The 19,650-nt window shown below is 43.9% G+C and overlaps 1 protein-coding gene across 10 annotated transcripts in view; it reads left to right on the top strand.

Moving 5' to 3' along the window:
- LOC143371802 (rap guanine nucleotide exchange factor 2) overlaps positions 1-19,650 on the top strand; it is a 228,509-nt gene that overhangs the window by 193,640 nt on the left and 15,219 nt on the right. For 8 of the 10 annotated variants that reach the window (XM_076817410.1, XM_076817409.1, XM_076817414.1 and 5 more), the window contains 5 exons: positions 13,769-13,867; positions 17,978-18,190; positions 18,278-18,630; positions 18,761-19,222; positions 19,309-19,601. In XM_076817410.1, the coding sequence (XP_076673525.1) occupies positions 13,769-13,867; positions 17,978-18,190; positions 18,278-18,630; positions 18,761-19,222; positions 19,309-19,601 (1,420 nt within the window). Of the gene's footprint in view, positions 1-4,610; positions 5,446-13,768; positions 13,868-16,827; positions 17,214-17,977; positions 18,191-18,277; positions 18,631-18,760; positions 19,223-19,308; positions 19,602-19,650 lie in introns of those variants that run through there. The other 2 variants (XM_076817411.1, XM_076817415.1) reach the window with 2 other exon arrangements.

The raw sequence follows: 19,650 nt of genomic DNA, 5'->3' as shown, positions 1-19,650 counted from the left end.
TATCGATTCTTGAAGGAAGTACCTTTAGAGAATAGAATAAAAAAGAATTTGGTATAAACATAGAATATTCAATCCATCTTTTCTAAATTGCGGTGCGTTAAATTAGCTATTAGACATTCTATGAGCTACTGTCACTGATGACTACTATCTAAACCGACAAAATGCCGGAGTAACTGATTGTGCACTTATGTTGAAGTGGTAGATATGTACTTAATATAACTTGCATCGACAATTTTACTTGCTTTATTACAACTTGGAAATCGCAGCGTATAAAATATCCTTTCTTACTTTCTGATGCAAAAATTCCCCTAAAGTATGGACATAAAATGAAAAATCACCCTGAACAGTTTCCTTTTCAATTGAACAACCAAATAACTTACAACAGACTAATTCTTTCTTTAAATTAACTGTTCTAACTAAAACACTCTAATCTTCATCTTCACAATATTTCCCCCACTAATTGCAAGTCCCAAATCGTCACAAATGATTCGTCAAGCAAATATGGTAATTACAGATCCCATCAGCACTAAACATCTCCGCTCAATTATTTCCATCCAACGCTAGGACTCGTCGATCGTTTTGAAACGACAATAAGTAAATCGTGAATTCCTCTCCACAACCTAGGCAAGCAAACCAAGCTTTACAGCACCCAGTCGCATCCCCTAAAAACCAGGCGCCTCCACAATTTCCCTCGAGCCCAGAATTTCCAGGAGCACGTCAACTCAGTTTTCACTAGCCGTTAGTAGCCCGCGGCTTGAAAATTCTCCGCATTGTGCCTCGCAGAGACACAGCGGTGCGAGCACCGTAGGGGACGAGGCTGGTGGCGCCCTTAAGTATCTCGTAGACAAGTCAAGGGCCCAGGGACGTATTCCGCGTACTTTTTCCACATTAGTGCTTTCAGTAGCTCAAGCTTCTGAAAAATGCCTCTTTAAGTAAAACTTAAATAATAGCTTCCAAACTAAACTCTAGGACTCTCGGGCAATGCCGAGAAAATATCGAGATGAAAGCAGATCAAACCCCGGACTACAAAATATTAGTCTAAAAATTCAAAAACGGTAAAACTTCGAAATACCCCAGAAACCATTGCGAACCTAATACGAGGAATGCAAAAATACGAGAGGCGTCTTAAATAATATCAACCTAACTCGGACTTAGCTCCTAGGTCCGAAGTTTGAAATATTTTATAAAATATTTCGGACCTTTACCGCCCCGTAAATTCAAGGATTCACGGGTCTTGGAACTTTTACAACGACACGAATGCTTGAAAGCCCCCCGGTGTGCGTAGAAATGTGACCAAATGTAAACAGATTTCAGAGCCCCGTTTGATAGCTCGCGAGGCCAGGAATATCGCTTTACACTGCACTCGATCAAGTCTCAGGTTAGCCACTATATCTGCGCAAGGCTGCGTGCAGCCGCGATAGGAGCGGCCAGTGTTCCGTCTGATTTGCACTCGAGCGAAGCGAAAAGAGAACGGGGGCCCCTCTTTCGCTTTCTGCCCGTGGAACGGCCGTCGAGAGACGCGGAATTTCACGGGTGTTGTTTCTTGCGACGAGTTTTTCGGGGCTCGCGTGACGCCGAGCGGTTGCGCCGAGACGAGGGACCGCAGGAAGAACCGAAAATAAAGTAGGCAGGCGCCGCGAGCGCGCGTATGTATGAATATGCGTGCTCCGCGACGCCCCAGCCCTCCGCTCTGTTTGCCCGCGGAGGAGGTCCGACCGTAGGAAATTTTTAGCTCGCACATCCATGTAGCGACCGTACAAATCCTCGTGATGCAGCCCCCGGAGACAGTTTACGCGACTGCATCCGTCACTGGATTCTTCCACCGGCTACCCTTTCCGCGCTTCTCTGCCTGCGCGCCTCTCCCTGTTATTCATCTTAATAATTCTCCGGGCGCCCGGCCACTCAAGATTGCCGTGTAAATATTTCAGGGGAATTTTTTTCACGAGGGCTACTCCTGGCGCCACTGGCCACTCGTAGCTCTGGAGAAATTTTTTCCTACCCCCTCGCACTCGCTTTCCCTGATTTCCGAGGGGTCGGTCGCTCCTTCTGGATGGTTTCAGCCAATTACCTGGGCACGGGGTTTTGCCTCGCGAAGAAGTGTCGGTTTGTAGGAGGAATTCCAGGAGAGGTGATACAATGATTGCATTGGTTTTTATTGTGATAACCGGGACAGGGGAGTTTCAGGATCGTTGGGATTAAAGTTATTGTTCCTGTTAAAGCGAAACCTCTGTAAACCTTTTAATAGTTTCTAATGGGAATTTTAAATCGCGATTTTAATAGGCTTTGGGCGGCTTAAGCGGACTTTAAATTGTGAACGTGTCTCGTAACATGGGATACGGTGATTTGTTATGGATAACGAGTTAGGATTCCTTTAGAGCCGCTTAACATCGTTAGCCAACGCTAATGCATCATCGATTCATTACGCTATGGCAGGTGGAGATTACATGTGATCTGTGCCTTAATGACTCGTGATGCATAATAATTGTATTCAACGTAGGTAACTCGTACGTTAGAACTCCAACGATCTACCCACAAGTTCTTCTACGACTCTTTACAAGGAAACATTCCTCGATACCGTAGAAAGGGAAATTAAGTGAAATTACAATGGATCAAGGCGGCTTTCTTCTTTCACAACCACGTATTACGTTCGCAATGGTTTATTCACAGACACTCATACTGAAATTTCAAATATTACACGAATGCCACGTTTGTCCCAGATCCTTGTATAGTTTTAGACGAAGCTTCCTTCGCTTAAGGGAATCTTACGGTCTACAAGTCGATTTTTTTTATTTCATTTTTCCAATGTTCAACCTTTTAGGGATACGTGTTTAAAAGGATTTGTTGAAATTCGAAAAATTCCCGAAGTTTTAGGCATTTGAGTAGCGGCACAGTGTTCTCAAAACGGTGGAACCTGTATTTCCAAAAGTTATTATCCGATTCGACTGAAACTTTTTTTATTTTGAAGAATATACTTCTGGCGAGGGAGGATACCAGAAAAAAATACAAAAAATTGAAAATATATAATTTTCAAAGCCGTTGAAAGGGTGACAAATATATGGAAAAAGTGATTTCAATCTTCAAGTGTCGTTATTTTCTAAAAAATTACATTTTTGTAATTTGTTCTGGTTTCCCCCTAGCCAGATGTATATTCTTCAAAATAAAAAAAGTTTCAGTTGAATCGGATAATAATTTTTGGAGATACAGGTCCCACCGATTTTTATCAATTTTTTGACACCTCGACTTTAACGACTCCTCAGTGCCGTCTGCAATGATTAATTATAAAACAAAAAATATATTTCTATAATGTAAGACATCCTTAACACAACGCAACAAGTTCCATTAAATTATATACAGTAGTTTTCCTTTAATGAATTCCTAAAGATCACCTATTTTTGGGGCTCTAGACCAGAAGGTCCCCCTAAAATTCCCTCTTACGTGGTGGCTGCACTTTTGAACCAGTGTCCGCTTTTATTTTTCCCTCCGATCGGTCCAGGCCGTGCACAGGCTACCTGACACGGGTTTCTATAGAAATCGTCCCGAAACTCTGAAAGAGAAGTCGAGCCTTTGCAAGTGGACTCTTTTCGGTCCGAGGCCCGAATTTGTCCCAGCTACCGCGGCGCTAGACCCGCCTCGCTTTCTACGCGACACGTGTTTGACCATGTGTTACGACTCTCGACACTCTTGTAAAAATCACATGCAGCCTGAATTTTGTAATAACATGTTTGAGAACAGGATACATAGGTTGCGACATATTCTCTCCTTTTTCCCTCTATTTCTTTAACTCCAATGTGAATTCGTATTTGATGCTTGTACCGTGCTGGGTGCATAGATAGGTTGCAGCATAATATTTCTTTTTACTACCGTGACCCCAATTCTGTGTCCGTGCCCTCGGTTCTCAAGAAGATTCACACCTCACCAGAAATTCAGATTTTCCGCATATAAATATAGACACGGTCTGTTATTTCGGAAAAAGTCATTTTTCTTGGCGAATACCGCTTACGTAAGCGAGAATAATCCAAGTTATAATATTTCACGCTTACCCTTTACGCCATTCATCGTTCTCGAAATACATGCACATTTGCGAGAAAGGAAGCGTATGTACAATCAGAGCTCATAATTCAGGGCTTCTCCTTGCTCATTTAGCTCCGCCAACCTGTTCAAATTTCCTCCCAAAATCGTGCTATTTTTTCAATTTCGATTCTGAGAATATTATATTATTTCTAGTCCTCGATCTTGCATAACTAAAGTTTCAACAATTACAAGTCCATAATTCAATATTTCCACCACCAACTCTTATCCAAACAATAACACTCTTCAATTTCCAATTAGAATTTCTGTAAATATCGCCACTTTAAATTATGTATCCCTCGCACGTTAATTCTACTCCTCAACTTCCTTCAAACTCCCCCCTAGACTCGCGACAATTTGAAATAGCGAATTTCTCGTGGCGAGACCGTCGAACGTGCCCGAATAGACCCGAAGTCGTTCCCCGAGCAGTCCCATTGGCTCGTGATAGCAGTATCGCCGGCATCTTCCGCTCCCCTCCTGTCCAATACGATCTGACAGCGAACTATCGTGCCGTTCGCCTACGTCACTGCGTGCGTAGTCACGTGACCACCAGTCGAGTCACTCTTTGGCCCTGAAGGATCGTGGACGATTCAGTTTATCGTGACCCGCGACGTGCTCGAGACGGCGACCGCTAGATCCCCGATATACGCACAGTCTGGGCTCGCGACGACCGCGTTCCTTTCGGGGAAAGTCCAAAGATACTCTGACCTTGATACCCGACCGGTCTGTGCAAATATTTTGCGGTGGCTCGACGTATAAACGATCGGCGACTTATCAGTGACGCCTCTCGAGTGCGCGACTTCCAGTAGGGCAGCGTGCGACGCCCGCAAAAATTTTACTTTCCGATGCGGGGCCTCTTACCCGGGATCAACAGGATATTCAGATATCCCATTGGAGTTGACCAACACCGTTCCATGTCCCTCTAGGTGGAGAACGTGAAAGCACGCGAAAGGGCGGTCTCGGTGCGATTGATAGTTCTCGGTTGATCGACGGGTGCGATCTGGGCATTAAACAGTGAAAGGGAACTGAGGAGAAACTCTGTTAATTGTGGTATCTGTGCCAGTGGCTTTATCGGTGACCCGAGTTCGTGGTAGAAGAGTTTTGCGAGTGAGGAGGTGGTGCCGTGGAAGGTTGAGTTTCGGGAAGAGGTCTACGATGTGAGGAGAAAGAATTAGTGCGTCTGAGAGTGCACCGTGATGGAAGTGGGAAACAGTGGGTCAACGGCGAAGGACGCGTGAAGAATTTCGATTCACGAAGATGTTGAAATACATGAATCGGACCGGGCGACCTCGGGTCGTCGCGAGGAAGAGAAAAGGTCGTTCGTTGTCCAGAAGCTGGCCGGGAACACCGAGGCCCTTATCGGTGGTTTCCAGCGAGGTAAAGAGACTTGTTTCGTAATTAGGGAAGTTATTCTATCTCCGATGGCTGGTGTACGCTCGTATCTTAATGGCCACTCGGTGCCCCAATGGCCGCGTATCTGTGGAGAAAAATAGGGACATTTCAGTGGAGCTTTACCAAATAAGAGGCACGGAACTGTACAGTGAAACACCTCGCGAATGTTTCCGGGAATTGTTTACATACGTGAGCGCTGGCGTCGCGTCGCGACTGGCTTCGGGCGAAAGTTATTCGAAATAGAAAACGAAAGATGGCACGTCGAGTAATGAAGTGGGTACGTCGGGGACTTTCGTGGGGGAATTATTCAGAAATTAGTATTTCACGCATATCTCGCCAGAGCCGTAGAAATTAATTGAGGTTACCGTTTTATTTACATCGAGTGCCCTCGATGAGACGATAATCTTCAGTGTCAAAAGTGGAGCGTAATATCGTCGATCAGAAGTGTAAATGTTATCTGACTTATTGAAACAGTATTACAGTATCTAATCCGCGCGTTAAGTACCTTTTGGAGCTTTTATTCGTAAATTATGGAACTCGAACTTATTAACCTACGTATCAATACGACTTCTAATAATTTCACACTATCAAAGTCCGAAAATATTTTCACTGCAGATTCTATCAAGATATCAGAGCACTTGCGAACTCCTCTTATCATTGAAAAAAAAAAGAAACCCAGCTACAGTAATACGTGAACGAAAGGAGCATAAGAGTTACATACGTTCTCTTTAACGCCCAAACGGTTACACTTGGTATTGATAATTATAGTACGCTACCGATAACCCTGTTCCTTAGTCGTTGAAGTTTATTGAAAACGAAATGGAACGGTTCGTCGTGGATGTCGCGATGGGAACGTCGTTTTATCGTGTGCGCTCGGTTGCACGCGTGTATGCGATCGCCCACGCGGAGCCAGCCACGAAGGGCCCACGCAAAGCATGAATATACATACAACGAGGACGGACGGAAGATAAAGAGGGAGGAATGCGAGAAGACACGTCGAGGTGATCGTTTATTATCGAACGATCCGTTGGCGAAATTTTCGCATGGATCTCTGCCTTCGCGTGCTATTAGGGCCTTTTCACACGAGACACTTCCGTGACTGGCATTTTCAAACAATCCACGCGCCCCTGTGTTTAATTTAGCTTCTTGCAAATTAGTGCCAGTTTAACCAAGCGAGTGTATTCCAGGTACCAATCGCGAGCCGCAGAAGCTTCTCGCGCGGAAAGGGCCTTAGTTACGGCCACAGTGATTTGCGAGCGTTTAAGCCATTGCTGGTGACCTGTATTCTAGATAGAACTATTTGAGTAGTTGATTTGAAAACGCAAGCGGAGGTACATATGGGTCGAATGTTTAAAGAGTCGAGGTGCTTGAATATTTTGAGATTTTCAGATCGGATTTTTAGTGAAATTGGGGTAGGTTAAATGATTTTGAGTATAGTTGGAGCGAAGTAAATGATTTGGAATGAAATTAGAGTAAATCAGACGAGTGTGAGTGAAATGTGAGATAATCGATTGTGTTTTGTTTGTATATACTTGAATGTTTCGATTAATCGAGTAGCTCTCTTGTGTGGGTGATATAGACCTTCATTTATCTACGTAGTTATTTATGGATTTGGATAATTGTTAGGTTTTTGGAATCCACTATTGGCACTCATGCTGTTCAAATTGAATGGAATACATAATTCTGCTTGTGTTATTTTTCAGTCAATTACTTTCATCATTTAACGTCGTCATTCATTTATTCCACATTACAAATGAATGCAGGATCAGAGGTTGAACAGTTTTCTTTTCAGAATTGTATGGAATAGCTCCGTTTATGTACCATCTACGATTCTCACTTTACTCAATTCTTTCATAATAGGTATATTTACTAACTATTCACCCACATGGCTGTGTAACTCTTTACTACCTGCATAACCAGTTCAAGTAAATAACCATCATGAAATATTGATAGGTACACATTGCCAACAAATCGAAGAATACTCTATAATTCAACTTTAACCCTTCGTTGACACACATCTTTTTTTCGATCAACTTTGACATGTTGGGTGCCTCACCAGGGGCAGATTTGAGATTTTCGGGAGGGGTGGGGGCGCAGGGGCGAATCCAAAATTTTCTTGAGGAGGGGGGGGGCGTAGGTCTGAGACATAAACCAGGCACCTTTCCCGATAATATTTTCCTGCTAAATGAAAAAGTGCTTTTTTTTATCAATTTATCATATTTTCTCTCATATTGCTAAGTTAAAATAAGTATTTTGCTAATTAAAATAAGTATTTTTCCCTTGAGGGAAAGCCCCCCCCCCCCCTCTGAATCCGTCACTGGGCCTCACACCCAGAGGTGCCCACAGCAATTTTTGAATGACTGCCATTCTCATCTAAAGGATCCAAACGTTATGAAAAAAATCATGGATCAATTTCAAGGTCTCTAGAATGTATTCCAATAATTTTTTTATGGAAATTTTATCAGAGTTTTTGTAAAAAAAAACAAAATTACCATATGTCGAGAAAAAACGAAGAAAATCTTGAAAAAATTGTACCTTTTAGAAATTTCAATATTAGTAGCTAAAAGTCAACAGAGTTGCTGTTCAGATATAATATTTCCAAAGAAAATATAGTTTGTAAGTCGGCTTTGGAAAAAAAGTATTTATTTTGCATGTAGAAAATACAGAGCGTCAAAATCAGTTTATGGCTGACTCACACCCATAGTGTCAACGAAGGGTTAAGGAAGTAGATGAAAATTTGTGAGATTGTTCTTTCTAATGTTCCTAATGTGCTCCAAAAATTTTAAACCAATTCACTAAATGATTGCTGAGTTATAAAAATTTTAATTTTCACTAATTTTACACGTACTCTTATGGAAAGAGACGATCTTAACAGCTGAAAAAATGTTGAAGAAATGGTACCAATATTTTCAATCTTTTTTTTACATGTACTACATGGGTAGATGAAAATATCTGCCAAGTTTCAGTTGTTTTCACTACACCGTTTTAAAGAAATAAATTACAACTTGAGAAAATTGTGAATGCAGGCCATTTTCACTGGCAAAAATTTAGCAAATAATGCTTGAGAAATTATTTATAAAGTGAAAAATACCTTCCTAGGAGTAAAAACAAGACTCCCACTGTCGTTCGAGTTCCTTGCATCCAGATTTACCGTGTGTAAGACGTAGATATTCAAGTATTTCAAGTTTCATACACTTTTGTCTAATATTGTACGTCCGATACATCCTTAAAAAGTGCCAGCGTATCAGAAACTTGAACAGCAAATTCAAAGAATATCCGTCGGGACGCTTCGTCTATAAATCCGACTTGCAAATTGTCGATCGACGCGATCGACTGCCGCAAGAAGCTACGCCAGAGAATATTGACCCATCATCAAAAACAATCAAAGTGTTCCACAGTGGTCATGGTCAACGATTACCAACCGATCCGTAATGTCGTATACTGCTCACGTTTTATAACGAGGGAATGAAAAATACGCTGCGTTGGCGACACCCACGTCACACAGTCGAAACGATTGTTTATAATTCGCCCATTACGTAACGGAGGAGCGCGCGTGCACATTTTCTGCATTGGCCGTTTACGGGTTGCGTCAGGGAGTCGCATTTCGCGACCATTCGGCTGCCGTACTCCACCGAGCGGCTTTATAAATTCGCTTCTCGATAAACAGAGCATAGCGTGCGATCCACTTTATTTCCCTTTTGCGCGGCTGTTTACGCGTGTGCGCGCCTCTCATTGAGAAATCGGATCCGCAACGCTCAGGGGGCGTGCATGGAACGCGAAATGCAGATGCATCGATCCAGAGGACTTAATTCGGGGGAAAAGTAACGGTCACTAATAGGCCGAAGGTAATCGCGGGCTGTGGTGGAAAGGTCTTCTTTCAGTCGGGAATAAATTAATCCTTTCGAAAGGAAGTGTCGAAGTATGGTTACTCTGGGGTTTGGATGCATACTGTGCAGGCTTGAATGGTGGAATATAGTCGCAAAAGCATGGCTTTATATCCCGGTAAGACAAATTGAAATAATAATTGTGGGATATCGTGGAAAGCCTTGCAGAAAAGATCAGGGAAATGACAGATATAGGTTCGCGATAATTGCAGTAGACGCTGAAACTCTAGGTATAGTTGGGAATGTAGCGACTCTTCCAGTAAGAGAAGTTGAAACGCTGGTAGGATTGATAGGTCGATGATAATTACAGATTGCAATGAAAATCTCATTGCGGCGAGGAACGAGGTGATTCTTTCAAATTAATTGCGGAAATACCAGCAGTGATAGGCTGATGATCACGGCAGGATATGGTGAAAACTCTGGGTAGGAACACACCGGTTCGTCGAAACAGACGAGTCGAAACTGCAACGGAATTACCTTCTCTTTTCTTTGCAATCAGAAGCTGAAATAATCTCTGCAGTATACTTTCACCGGCACTGCCTTTGATACGATTCTATTTCACAGTCGCTGCTTATAATTCCGCATCACTGTCAAGAACACCACGGAAATACCTCCATTCTCTACGAACATGCAAGCAATTTTTAAACCGCACTTTATAGCGATGCCAATATCCAGAATATCCAGTAAACTTTCAGAGCCTCGCATCTAATTAATTTTACAATGGGAGCTTCAGGTTTGGCAATTTCAGAAAAAATTGATAATTAGTGTACGTGAAGGTCTTCGCCCTGAGATTAATTTCTCAAAGCAGTAAGACCAAAGTTGAGAAAATCGATTTTGAAAAATTCTGTGTTCCCTTATATACAGGGTGTTCCTCTATCTATGGTTATTACTCTAGGGGTGCACAGGGAGCCGTTTTAGCGCCTAGCTGCGAGCAACTACTGCAGTTCTCCTCACCGATTCTAACCTTAGCAACGGGACAGGCGGGTTGCTCGCAGCTAGGCGCTAGATACGGCTCCCTGCGCACCACTGTATTAGGAGGTGGTGGAATTACACTACATCGCAGGAACGAATTAATGCTAACCACAAAGGAACGAAAATTTACTCAGACGAGGCATGTACCTGTTTTCTACAGAGCCCCCAAATTTTTTACGTCAAATTTTTAACAGGCAAAAATAAGACGAAAATCAAGAGTGACGAAATTTCGGTAAAGGCTTCGTTTTCGAAAAGATTGACTTTGAATTTCACCTAAACAGTCGCATTTAGGTAAAATTCGAAGTCCTTTTTCTCGAACTTGGCTTAAAAGCGCGTCTTACTGCTTTGGGAAATTAAAGTCAGAGTGAAGACCTTCGCGTGCACTAATTATAAAATTCTTCTAAAATTGCCACGCCTGAAAGTCCCCTTGTTAGTTGCACATCTTGTCATGAAACTTTGCCACGATTATCCCCCATGAAACATATTTCTCCGCCACGGAGCAACGCTGCGTCAGGTATCAGGAATCGATTGTTGCTAATTAAAGAAGAAGAAAAAACTCGCTTCAATTACCCCAATGCCGCGTGCAGCGCGATGTTACGCGAGCAGCGACCAGGGATAGCAGAAACACGGGTTTCGCGATGCCCTCCTGTGCGAAAGTTGTTTCGTTAATTTCCGGAACGTCGAGCACCGGTTTTTCTCCGGACCGGCGCGTCTCGCATCAGCGGATCAACGATACACAATTCGGTTCCGAATCGAATCCGAACCGTATCGTCGGCCACTGGAAATTTCAACTTTCATCCCGAAATTGGCTAAATACTCTGCCGCGCTAACAATCGAGTCGCCGAGGGAGCGGTTCTGTGAATGGGTAGCATAACTGGCGTATCTACAGGAAGTCCGGCCTACGGGTTCCGGCCCGGCGAGGCACGCTCATCTCGTTGTCTCCTGTGTGCCGTTTTTCCCTCTCTTTCCTATTATTTTTGTCCTTTTTACATGCACATTGTTCCGCGACCAGCGTGTACCGTCGCCTGTTGACCGTAGGGAAAAGGCACGGGCTCTGTGTAATGGAGACGAGAAGTTGACGCAGCTGCTGGAGTCGGGCGCATCTGCAGGTGTAACAGGATTAGATTATCAACACGGTGTCGTTTGTTGGCCACGACACGGTGTGTAGCTCGTTGCAGGGGACGTGTTCGTTGCCCGAGATATTCCTGATACGCATGGTCGCTTGGGGACGTTCCCTTTGTACGGTACCGTAAACTGGGGTGACATTGCCCACTTTTCGGAGAAACTTTATTTTATTTTATTGCGAAGTAATTAGAACATAAGGTGAATGTCAAAAATTCTGCTCATCTCCCCATCTCTGCTCATTTCGTATTTTTTTTTTTTATTATTATTATAAGCGTTAGGTTTGTACTATAGGTGGAACAATGTAGGGTAAACTGCATTAATCATTGGCATTCCTGAGTAAAAAGTCAAATATTAAGAAGTACAAGCTGAGAAAGTATTTTTTTTTATAATTTCTTATTTTTCTTTCACTACAACACTGCAAAGTCCAGTAGTTGAACTACATATTTTGCATCTGGCAACACCACAAAGTGGGACAAAGTGCTGAGTTTTAGGTGTTTTCTTAAAATTTTGATAAAGGGAAGATAAGTATATTTTGTCGCTTTATAATTAAGTAATGGATTGAAATACAGATTTACTAAGCGCTGTAGGTATTTAATAGCGAATGAAATAGTCTGTTTAAACACTTCAAACTTCGTTTTTAACTACATATGTTTTTCTATATAACCTCAAATTGCATTTAAGCAATCTTCAGCAGACACTACACAATTTGGTGAAGTCGTTGATATTCTCCATTTAAATTCTCTTCTGCAGTGTTACATAGTGTGTGTAACGGGAACAAGTCACTTTCCAGTGTGTGAATTACAACATTTAGTAAAACGTAGTGACGTTCACTAAAAATGGACCGAATTACATACTTCGCGTTTGAACTCATTTTCATCGAGAAACCATAAAAAAAATCCATTGGTAATATCCATTCATGAAGATTTATTAAAAACACGAACATTTTATTTTTCGGTTCTGGGTATTTTACCTGGCCGAATGGTTTTATTTCCGATCAAAGCGAGGAAGCAAAACTGTGGGGTGGGTAGGTATTTCCCAATAATCCGGGGAAGAAGCATTTCAATAATCCGAGGAAGACTGTATATCCTAAATAATTAAATTCACATTGAGGCGATCGCCCCTATCGCCCCCCTTTGTATCCGCCCCTATCATGGGGAGAGCCGAGTTGAAAGGATACAAATATTTTTAATGGAAATTCACTAAAATCCATTAGGTGATTATACAAATTTATTTAAAGAATAAAATCGAGTTTTTTTATTTTTACAAATTTCTTGAGTTACTTCTGTCGTGATTACATTAATCTCCTTTTAGCCCCCCTGGGTGCACCACTTTTCTGGAGTTTGGTATTGAGTAACGCCGAGGTTAGACTGTTAGTGTTATTCCGTGTTCTCTGTAGGGAAATTAGGGGGACATTGGTAGTGGCTTGTCAAGGAGTTATTAGGATTTGTAGGCCATTATGCGGTTGCCTGCGGTGCTTCGAAAAGTGATAAAAAACTGTTTCAGTCTTTTTAGAATTATTGAAGGTTTATACACGTAACAATTTTATAAAGTAGCTTGTGGAAATTGCATCGCGAATATTTTAACACAGCCAGGATATAAAGCCTCATTAAACTATACCCCTATAAAAACTTTGCTCCAAAACATGCATAACGAAGTCGATACTGTATTTAAAAATTTAATTGTATCATTATGAATGAAAGGTTCAAGCTATTAACATGGTAATCACGCTGCTTCCCAATACTCTACAAAGCTTTTCAAAAAACTGTTACACAAATACAATTTTAAGAAATCCCGACGAGAGACTAGCACGCCAAAATATCCATAGCAATCGATAAAGCAATTTAGGAATATTCTACAACTTTGCACGTGCCCTTAAATTTTTTGAAAATATCTCGCGTCTACGTTAATTAACAATTCAGAAACTTATATAGGTCAGCAACTTACTCGGGCGAGCGCTTCTGCTACCGGTTGGAAATAACCTAATTAAACAACAAATGGCGCTCGATCGCCACGGAAACGAGCGCTTCTGCATTTCTTCCGGCCCCGGGGGAAAGTTTTCTGAATAAATTCGAAACTTGAGCGAAGCGTCTCGACTAAGCCTTCACCCGCCTCCAATCGTTTCTGCGCTTTTAAGCTTGAAAAGGGGTGTAGACTGCGGCGCGCTCCGTGTGTCGTTAAAGGTGAAAGGTTGCCGTGAACCAGAAAATGCGGGCGCAGGGTAGGGATTATCGATAAAATGCGATTTGCACGCTGCGTGCCTAGGTGCCCTGCCGAGTAAACGTGACATTCCAGTTGTCATAACCGCCCTTTTTCCTTTCCCATTGCAGATCGACTACCCGGAAGTTCACGGAGGAAGGATGCATCGACCACCGCACCCTCATCCCATAACCGACCATCGACAGGTCAACCTGGTCTTCGATGACACGGTAAACATCTGTTTTTCAAACACTTCTCTCTGCAGGTAGAAACGACCGTACTTTCAATACTGTCGGGCGCATTTTCCTGACGCTCCTTTTGCGACGTAAATTCTTGCGCTCCAACGACGTGGTCATAAATAAACTTGTTTCTAAGCTTACTAAAGCGTTTGGCCATGCCAGTGCAGAGCTGAGACTTGCAAATTAATTTATCTATTCTGAAACAGAAGGGTTCGCGAAATTTTCGATATTTTCGAACGTGGATGCATTAAAAAAATTGGGTATTATTCCGAAAGGGACCGGAGGCTGATCGAGATGAGGTTTGGGGGTGTGGGCCTTAATCTAAAATTATAGATTCAGGTATTTATTAGCTTCCGAAATATTAATAAAAAATTATTAATTTTTTTTAATTTCTTTGGTCGTTGGTGCAGGCTCCCCTACCATTTTTTATTTTTTAAATTTTGCAACCACAGTCTCATTTTTATCATTGCCAAACTCTCAATACCGATACCCGGGACAATTTGGAAAGTGGAATGCGTTGTGTCGGTGTAAGTCAGCAGAAATATTGTTAAGAGCAGGGACCGTGGTAAAGTGATTAAAAAATATCGGTAGGGTGCACCCTTTTATGCACAATTACCCCTGTATCTTTTGAACGCATCAATTGCCGAAGCTAAAATTTTATATTTGGGGTCTTTCCACACCCCTCGTAACACCCACCGAGTTTAATCCCGATCGGCCACCGGTCTCTTTCAGAAGTTCGGCCGAAAGATTTGAAAGCCTCGCAGTATTCAAAATGCGAAGAAGATAAATTCTGCGTATTTGCAAAAGTAAAATCTATGCGTGAACGTCTGACTAACTCCAAAGACTGCTGTTATAAAAAAATCGACCAAAATCACAATTTTTTATGTCGCAAATTATACATACATGTAAAGAGTAATTTCTATTCAGGACTGTCTTCAACCGTGAAAATAGATAAGCATGCGCTTTGTTTCGGTCCATCGCGATCGAGAACGAAGTGCATTCATATCACATGCAACACGACAGAGATGCATTTCCGTTGCCCGTCGTTAGGTCAGAGCGTGCACTTGCTGATCAATTATCGCACGTCACCGGGCGGACGACGTTAGGAGAAAGAAAGTTTAACGCCGTCGATCCGTGACGTGTATGCGGGGGCACCCACGCGTTTTCGCCAATCAGCCGGGGCGAGAGCGCGAGAGAAGAAAAACGAGAGGACACCGCGAATGCAGACGAGTTGCAAAAGTTCCCGAGCGGCCTTTTTCCCGGTCGCACTTTCTCATGCATTTCAAATGCGCGCCCCTATCCCTCCACCGTCGAAGGGAAGTTTTATCAGCCGGTGAATTTTCTTATTTGCGTCGCCGCGAATATACGGAAAGTTTCTTGGGAGGAGAGTAAATAGCGATCGTCGCAAAGTCGAGAAAGGCTCCCTCTCCTTCGCTTGGAAAGTGGAACGTAACGCAGATCGCGATTTATGCGCGTGTACAGTCGGAGAAAATTGCTCCCCTCCCCTCCCCTCCCCCGCGCGCGAGAGACGGACGCTCGTTTAGTTTTTCTTGGGTTCGTTAACATTTATGTATTTCGCAGTGACATTTGACTTCTTAGAAGGCCCGTTAATCACTCTCCCTTTCTCTCTCTCTCTCTCTCTCTCTCTCTCTCTCTCTCTCTCTCTCTCTCTGTGGTGTTTTCTAGTACCTATTAGAAGAGTGGGAGCGCATTTATCCGGAGTGCATTGCATTCGCAACACGTAGGTTTTTCCAAACTCACTTTGAGGATCTCAGAGATAAGGTAATCCTGGAGATAAGATAAAGAATGCGCATCTTTACACTGCATACAATTCTGTTTCTTCTAACGTACAATGTTTCCCTAGTCATCGCAAACATAAATGAAAGCGTTGCCTAAATTTGAAACGCAGCTTTGAGGGAAAACGTCTCCAACGTTTCAACTGAAATCTCGAACGATATTCCACCTAAATTGTTGCTACCGATAAAGTGCGATCAGAACTTCTGAAACTGGATTTTTGGACGCTGCTCACTCGGTATCGATGCTACTTAAGCCGCGGTAAGGCGATCTACATTAGCGTCCGCCCTAAAGAGTGTCTGGAACGCACATTGGTCGCATGCACTGGTATGTTCGCTGTCTCCCGGTCGGAGTAGGAAGAAACTGAATGGGAGAAGCAATTTGGAAAGTCTGTGGAGCAGGACAAAAGGAAAAGTGAGACATGGGCACGACATAACGGGTCGTATAAATCATCCGTCGGGTCGGCCAGTGGCCTTTGAGCAGTTACTATCCGCTGTGTTGGACGCTTTGAGCAGACCGGTACTCCTCTTCTCCGTGCACATCCTCCTTCTCTCTCAATCCCTTACCGACTGACGATTGACCGACCGTCGACTCCTTAAGCTCGATTCACACGATCGGACTTCGGCTTGACGCGCTGTCGGCGAAGCATCGACTCGTTGCAGGAGATCGCGCGATCCGCTGCGACCACGGACATTTAACACAGTCGCAAGGCGTTGCGATCGTAGTTGACGAATTACCGATCGATGCAACGATCGACTGGTCGTCCTTGATTCAATATTCATGGGAAAGCATTACCTACGATGCTCGCCTATCTACGTCTCGTTAAAGAAATTTCAAAGTTACCGCGTAACAGTATTTCCTGCAGTGATGAATTAGATCCCAATGGCGTGTGAGAGGGAATTTTTCTAACGCGTCACCATCGTTCGAAAGCTAGGATACATAATACGACGGCGTAGGGAATCAGTATGTGACAAATAATTGACTATTAACGAGGCGTGAACGGCTGGGGGGGCGAAAGAATTTCAACAAACGTTTCCGTGCGTTGTCAAGAGAGAGGCAGAAGTGTTTTTGTTAGTGGCACCGGTCAGAAGCTACAGGTGGGCCCCCCAACGCGTGCCCCCCTGTTGAGACGGACCTGAAGCTTGCCGCTCGGTCGGGTCACGTGACCCTACGCTTTCGAAGGGAATGCCGGTGGCAGGAGGAAGGGTGGGGGAGGGACAGGAGGCAGTCCCATGTCCGCTACTCCGCTAAGCTGACGGCCCACGACACACGGGGCACGCCAGACGCGCCACGAGCTTCGTAAACGCACACAAAGAAGGTCACGTCACGCTGCGTGTGTACGCGGACCGCCGCATATGCGCTCGCGGATGGGAAGGTGCGACCTGCCCGAGTCCAGCCGAATCCTGGTGAAATAGCCGTGCGGGAATGTGGCCGGGCGATGTTCGTGTTTCACGCCTGTTCGCGGTGATCTAACACGGAAGAGAAGAGGATCGGAGCGAGTGCCATTAGCGAGGATAGGATGGACGCCTGCGGCATGTACCAAGTGAGTCTGGGCGAGCTACGATCTCCCGCGGTCTCAAAATGGCCTTGATTTAATCGGGATGATTTCCTCGCGCCCGCAATTTCCCGCGCACCTCTCGCCGCCGCGGACGATCCTTGGCGATCGGCCGCTGGGTGATTACCGTGGGATGACAGATGTCACGATGTTTTTGTTTAGATATACGTGCCACTGTTGCCGTCTTTGTCCCTCCGTGCGTGTTCGTGTGCTCGCTCGATGCTGCGTGCGTGATGTCATGTCTGACAACCTAACCTAACTTACGAACGGAGCCTGTCCCCCATCACGCCCATTCCTGGTACTATTCCGTAAACGAGCACCGCTCGTGGAAACCGTGTTTTTGTCCTACATGTCCTCTCGATCCCGTTCTTTTGCAGCGTCCTCCTAGGCGATTGACAGATCGATGTCGATCTATGACTGATAGATCGTTAGACGTTACCCTCGTAGGTCTTTCTTTTTTTCTAAAGCGGACTCTCCGATTAAAACGGTGCATTGATATATTCTCTTCGATAGCACCGTGCCCCGTTGTTTACAATTATGATTACGTCGATTTATATTAAGATCGGCTGCCACGAATGTTAATGTAAACATCCTTAGTTAGCATATTTAAAACGCGCGAGAAATAGAAGATGTTATTAGCAGGCAAATACTGCGAACCTTCTATCCGAGAAGGTTTAACGATATTCAAAAGCCAGCAGGATTAAGTAATTTGCGCGTCAGTTAACCGGAGACTTCTTTTTCTGTGCCCATAGTTTTCTCAAGGCCTGACTGGCAGGCCAGAGCTGTACCAAAAATCCAATAGAAGCAGCCATTCGAGCGACACGAGTTCGGCGTACAGCGGCTCGGACACAATGACGTCTGTGCAAAGCTCGTTGGACGCAGATGCTGACGAGGTGGATCTTTCGGGGCTCGTTGAATCCATAGTGGATAGCGACGAGGAGGAAGATCTTGCGGAGAGCATGGATGTAAGGCTACGCCCTAATTTTTGGAATATTCAAACTAAGTTAATTAAACAAGGTGCGGTTTACAATCTGTCGTTACTGTGTTTTCAGAGCTTGACTGTCCGCGATCCAGTCAGAGAATGCTTAGAGAAAGACCCTATGGAAAGAACGGAAGATGACATAGAAACACTCTTAGAATTTACGCAGCAGTTAAAGGCCTTCACAAACATGACTCTGGCAGTAAGAAGAGCGCTGTGCGCTGTGATGGTGTTCGCCGTGGTTGAACGCGCTGGTATGATAGTTTTAAATGACGGCGAGGAATTGGACAGTTGGAGTGTGCTTATTAACGGTGCTGTGGAAATCGAGCATAGCAACGGAGAGATTGAACAGCTGCACCTCGGAGATAGTTTTGGGATCCTGCCCACTATGGAAAGACTTCTGCATAGAGGTGTTATGAGGACAAAGTGAGTATTATATTGGCATTGTACTGACCAGGCCTCCCAGTCACAGGGACGCGCCGTCAATGGCGCCGCAAGAGGCGATATTTCGAGTATGGAGGATACTTTTCGCTAAGGAAATATATTGTTCTTTCAGGTGCGATGACTGCCAATTTGTGTGTGTCACGCAAGCAGATTACTTTAGAATTCAACACCAAGGCGAAGAAAATACTAGGAGGCACGAAGAAAATGGGAGAGTGATTCTAGTAACAGAACTGAGGGGTGCTTTGGACGGAGGGGCGCGCAGGGGTCATGTGGTTATTCGCGGTACTCCCGAGCGTTTAATGTTACAACTGATAGAAGAAAACAGTATTACCGATCCCACTTATATAGAAGATTTCTTATTAACGCATCGAACGTTCATCGATAGTCCTTTATTAGTTGCGAGTCAATTGTTAGAGTGGTTCGATCAAGCGCAAGTCAGAGACAGAGTTGCTCGCGTAGTGCTTCTTTGGGTGAATAATCATTTTACGGACTTCGAAACCGATCCAGCTATGATGGAATTTTTAGAAGCATTCGAAGCTGTGTTGGAGAGGGAGAAAATGCAGGGACAGCAAAGGTACATATCAACTGAACCCTCTGATTTATACGTTACAGTCATCAAACCGTTATTATCACCTAATAATTGTTTTATTAAATTTTCAGATTACTGAATATTGCGTGCGCGGCGAAAGCGAGAACGCGAAACGTAACGTTGGCGCGGCCGAGTAGGGACGAGGTTCTGCATTTTAGTATTTTAGGCGGTTACGAAAGGGGTTTCGGCATTTTCATCTCCAAGGTTGATAAAAAGTCGAAGGCCGAAGATGTTGGGTTGAAACGGGGCGATCAGATTTTAGAAGTGAATGGACAAAGTTTCGAGCACGTTAGTCACGCGAGAGCTCTGGAGATTTTACGAGGATCCACGCATCTCAGTATAACGGTCAAATCTAATTTACTTGGTATGTGGTATCCCTTAGAAACAACAATTGTACGTTATATCTCTTTTAT

This window comes from Andrena cerasifolii, chromosome 7 (genome assembly GCF_050908995.1).
Source record: "Andrena cerasifolii isolate SP2316 chromosome 7, iyAndCera1_principal, whole genome shotgun sequence".
Lineage (NCBI taxonomy): Eukaryota > Metazoa > Arthropoda > Insecta > Hymenoptera > Andrenidae > Andrena > Andrena cerasifolii.
The sequence above is the reverse complement of the archived record's forward strand: the minus strand, read 5'-3'. Positions and strand labels throughout refer to the sequence as shown.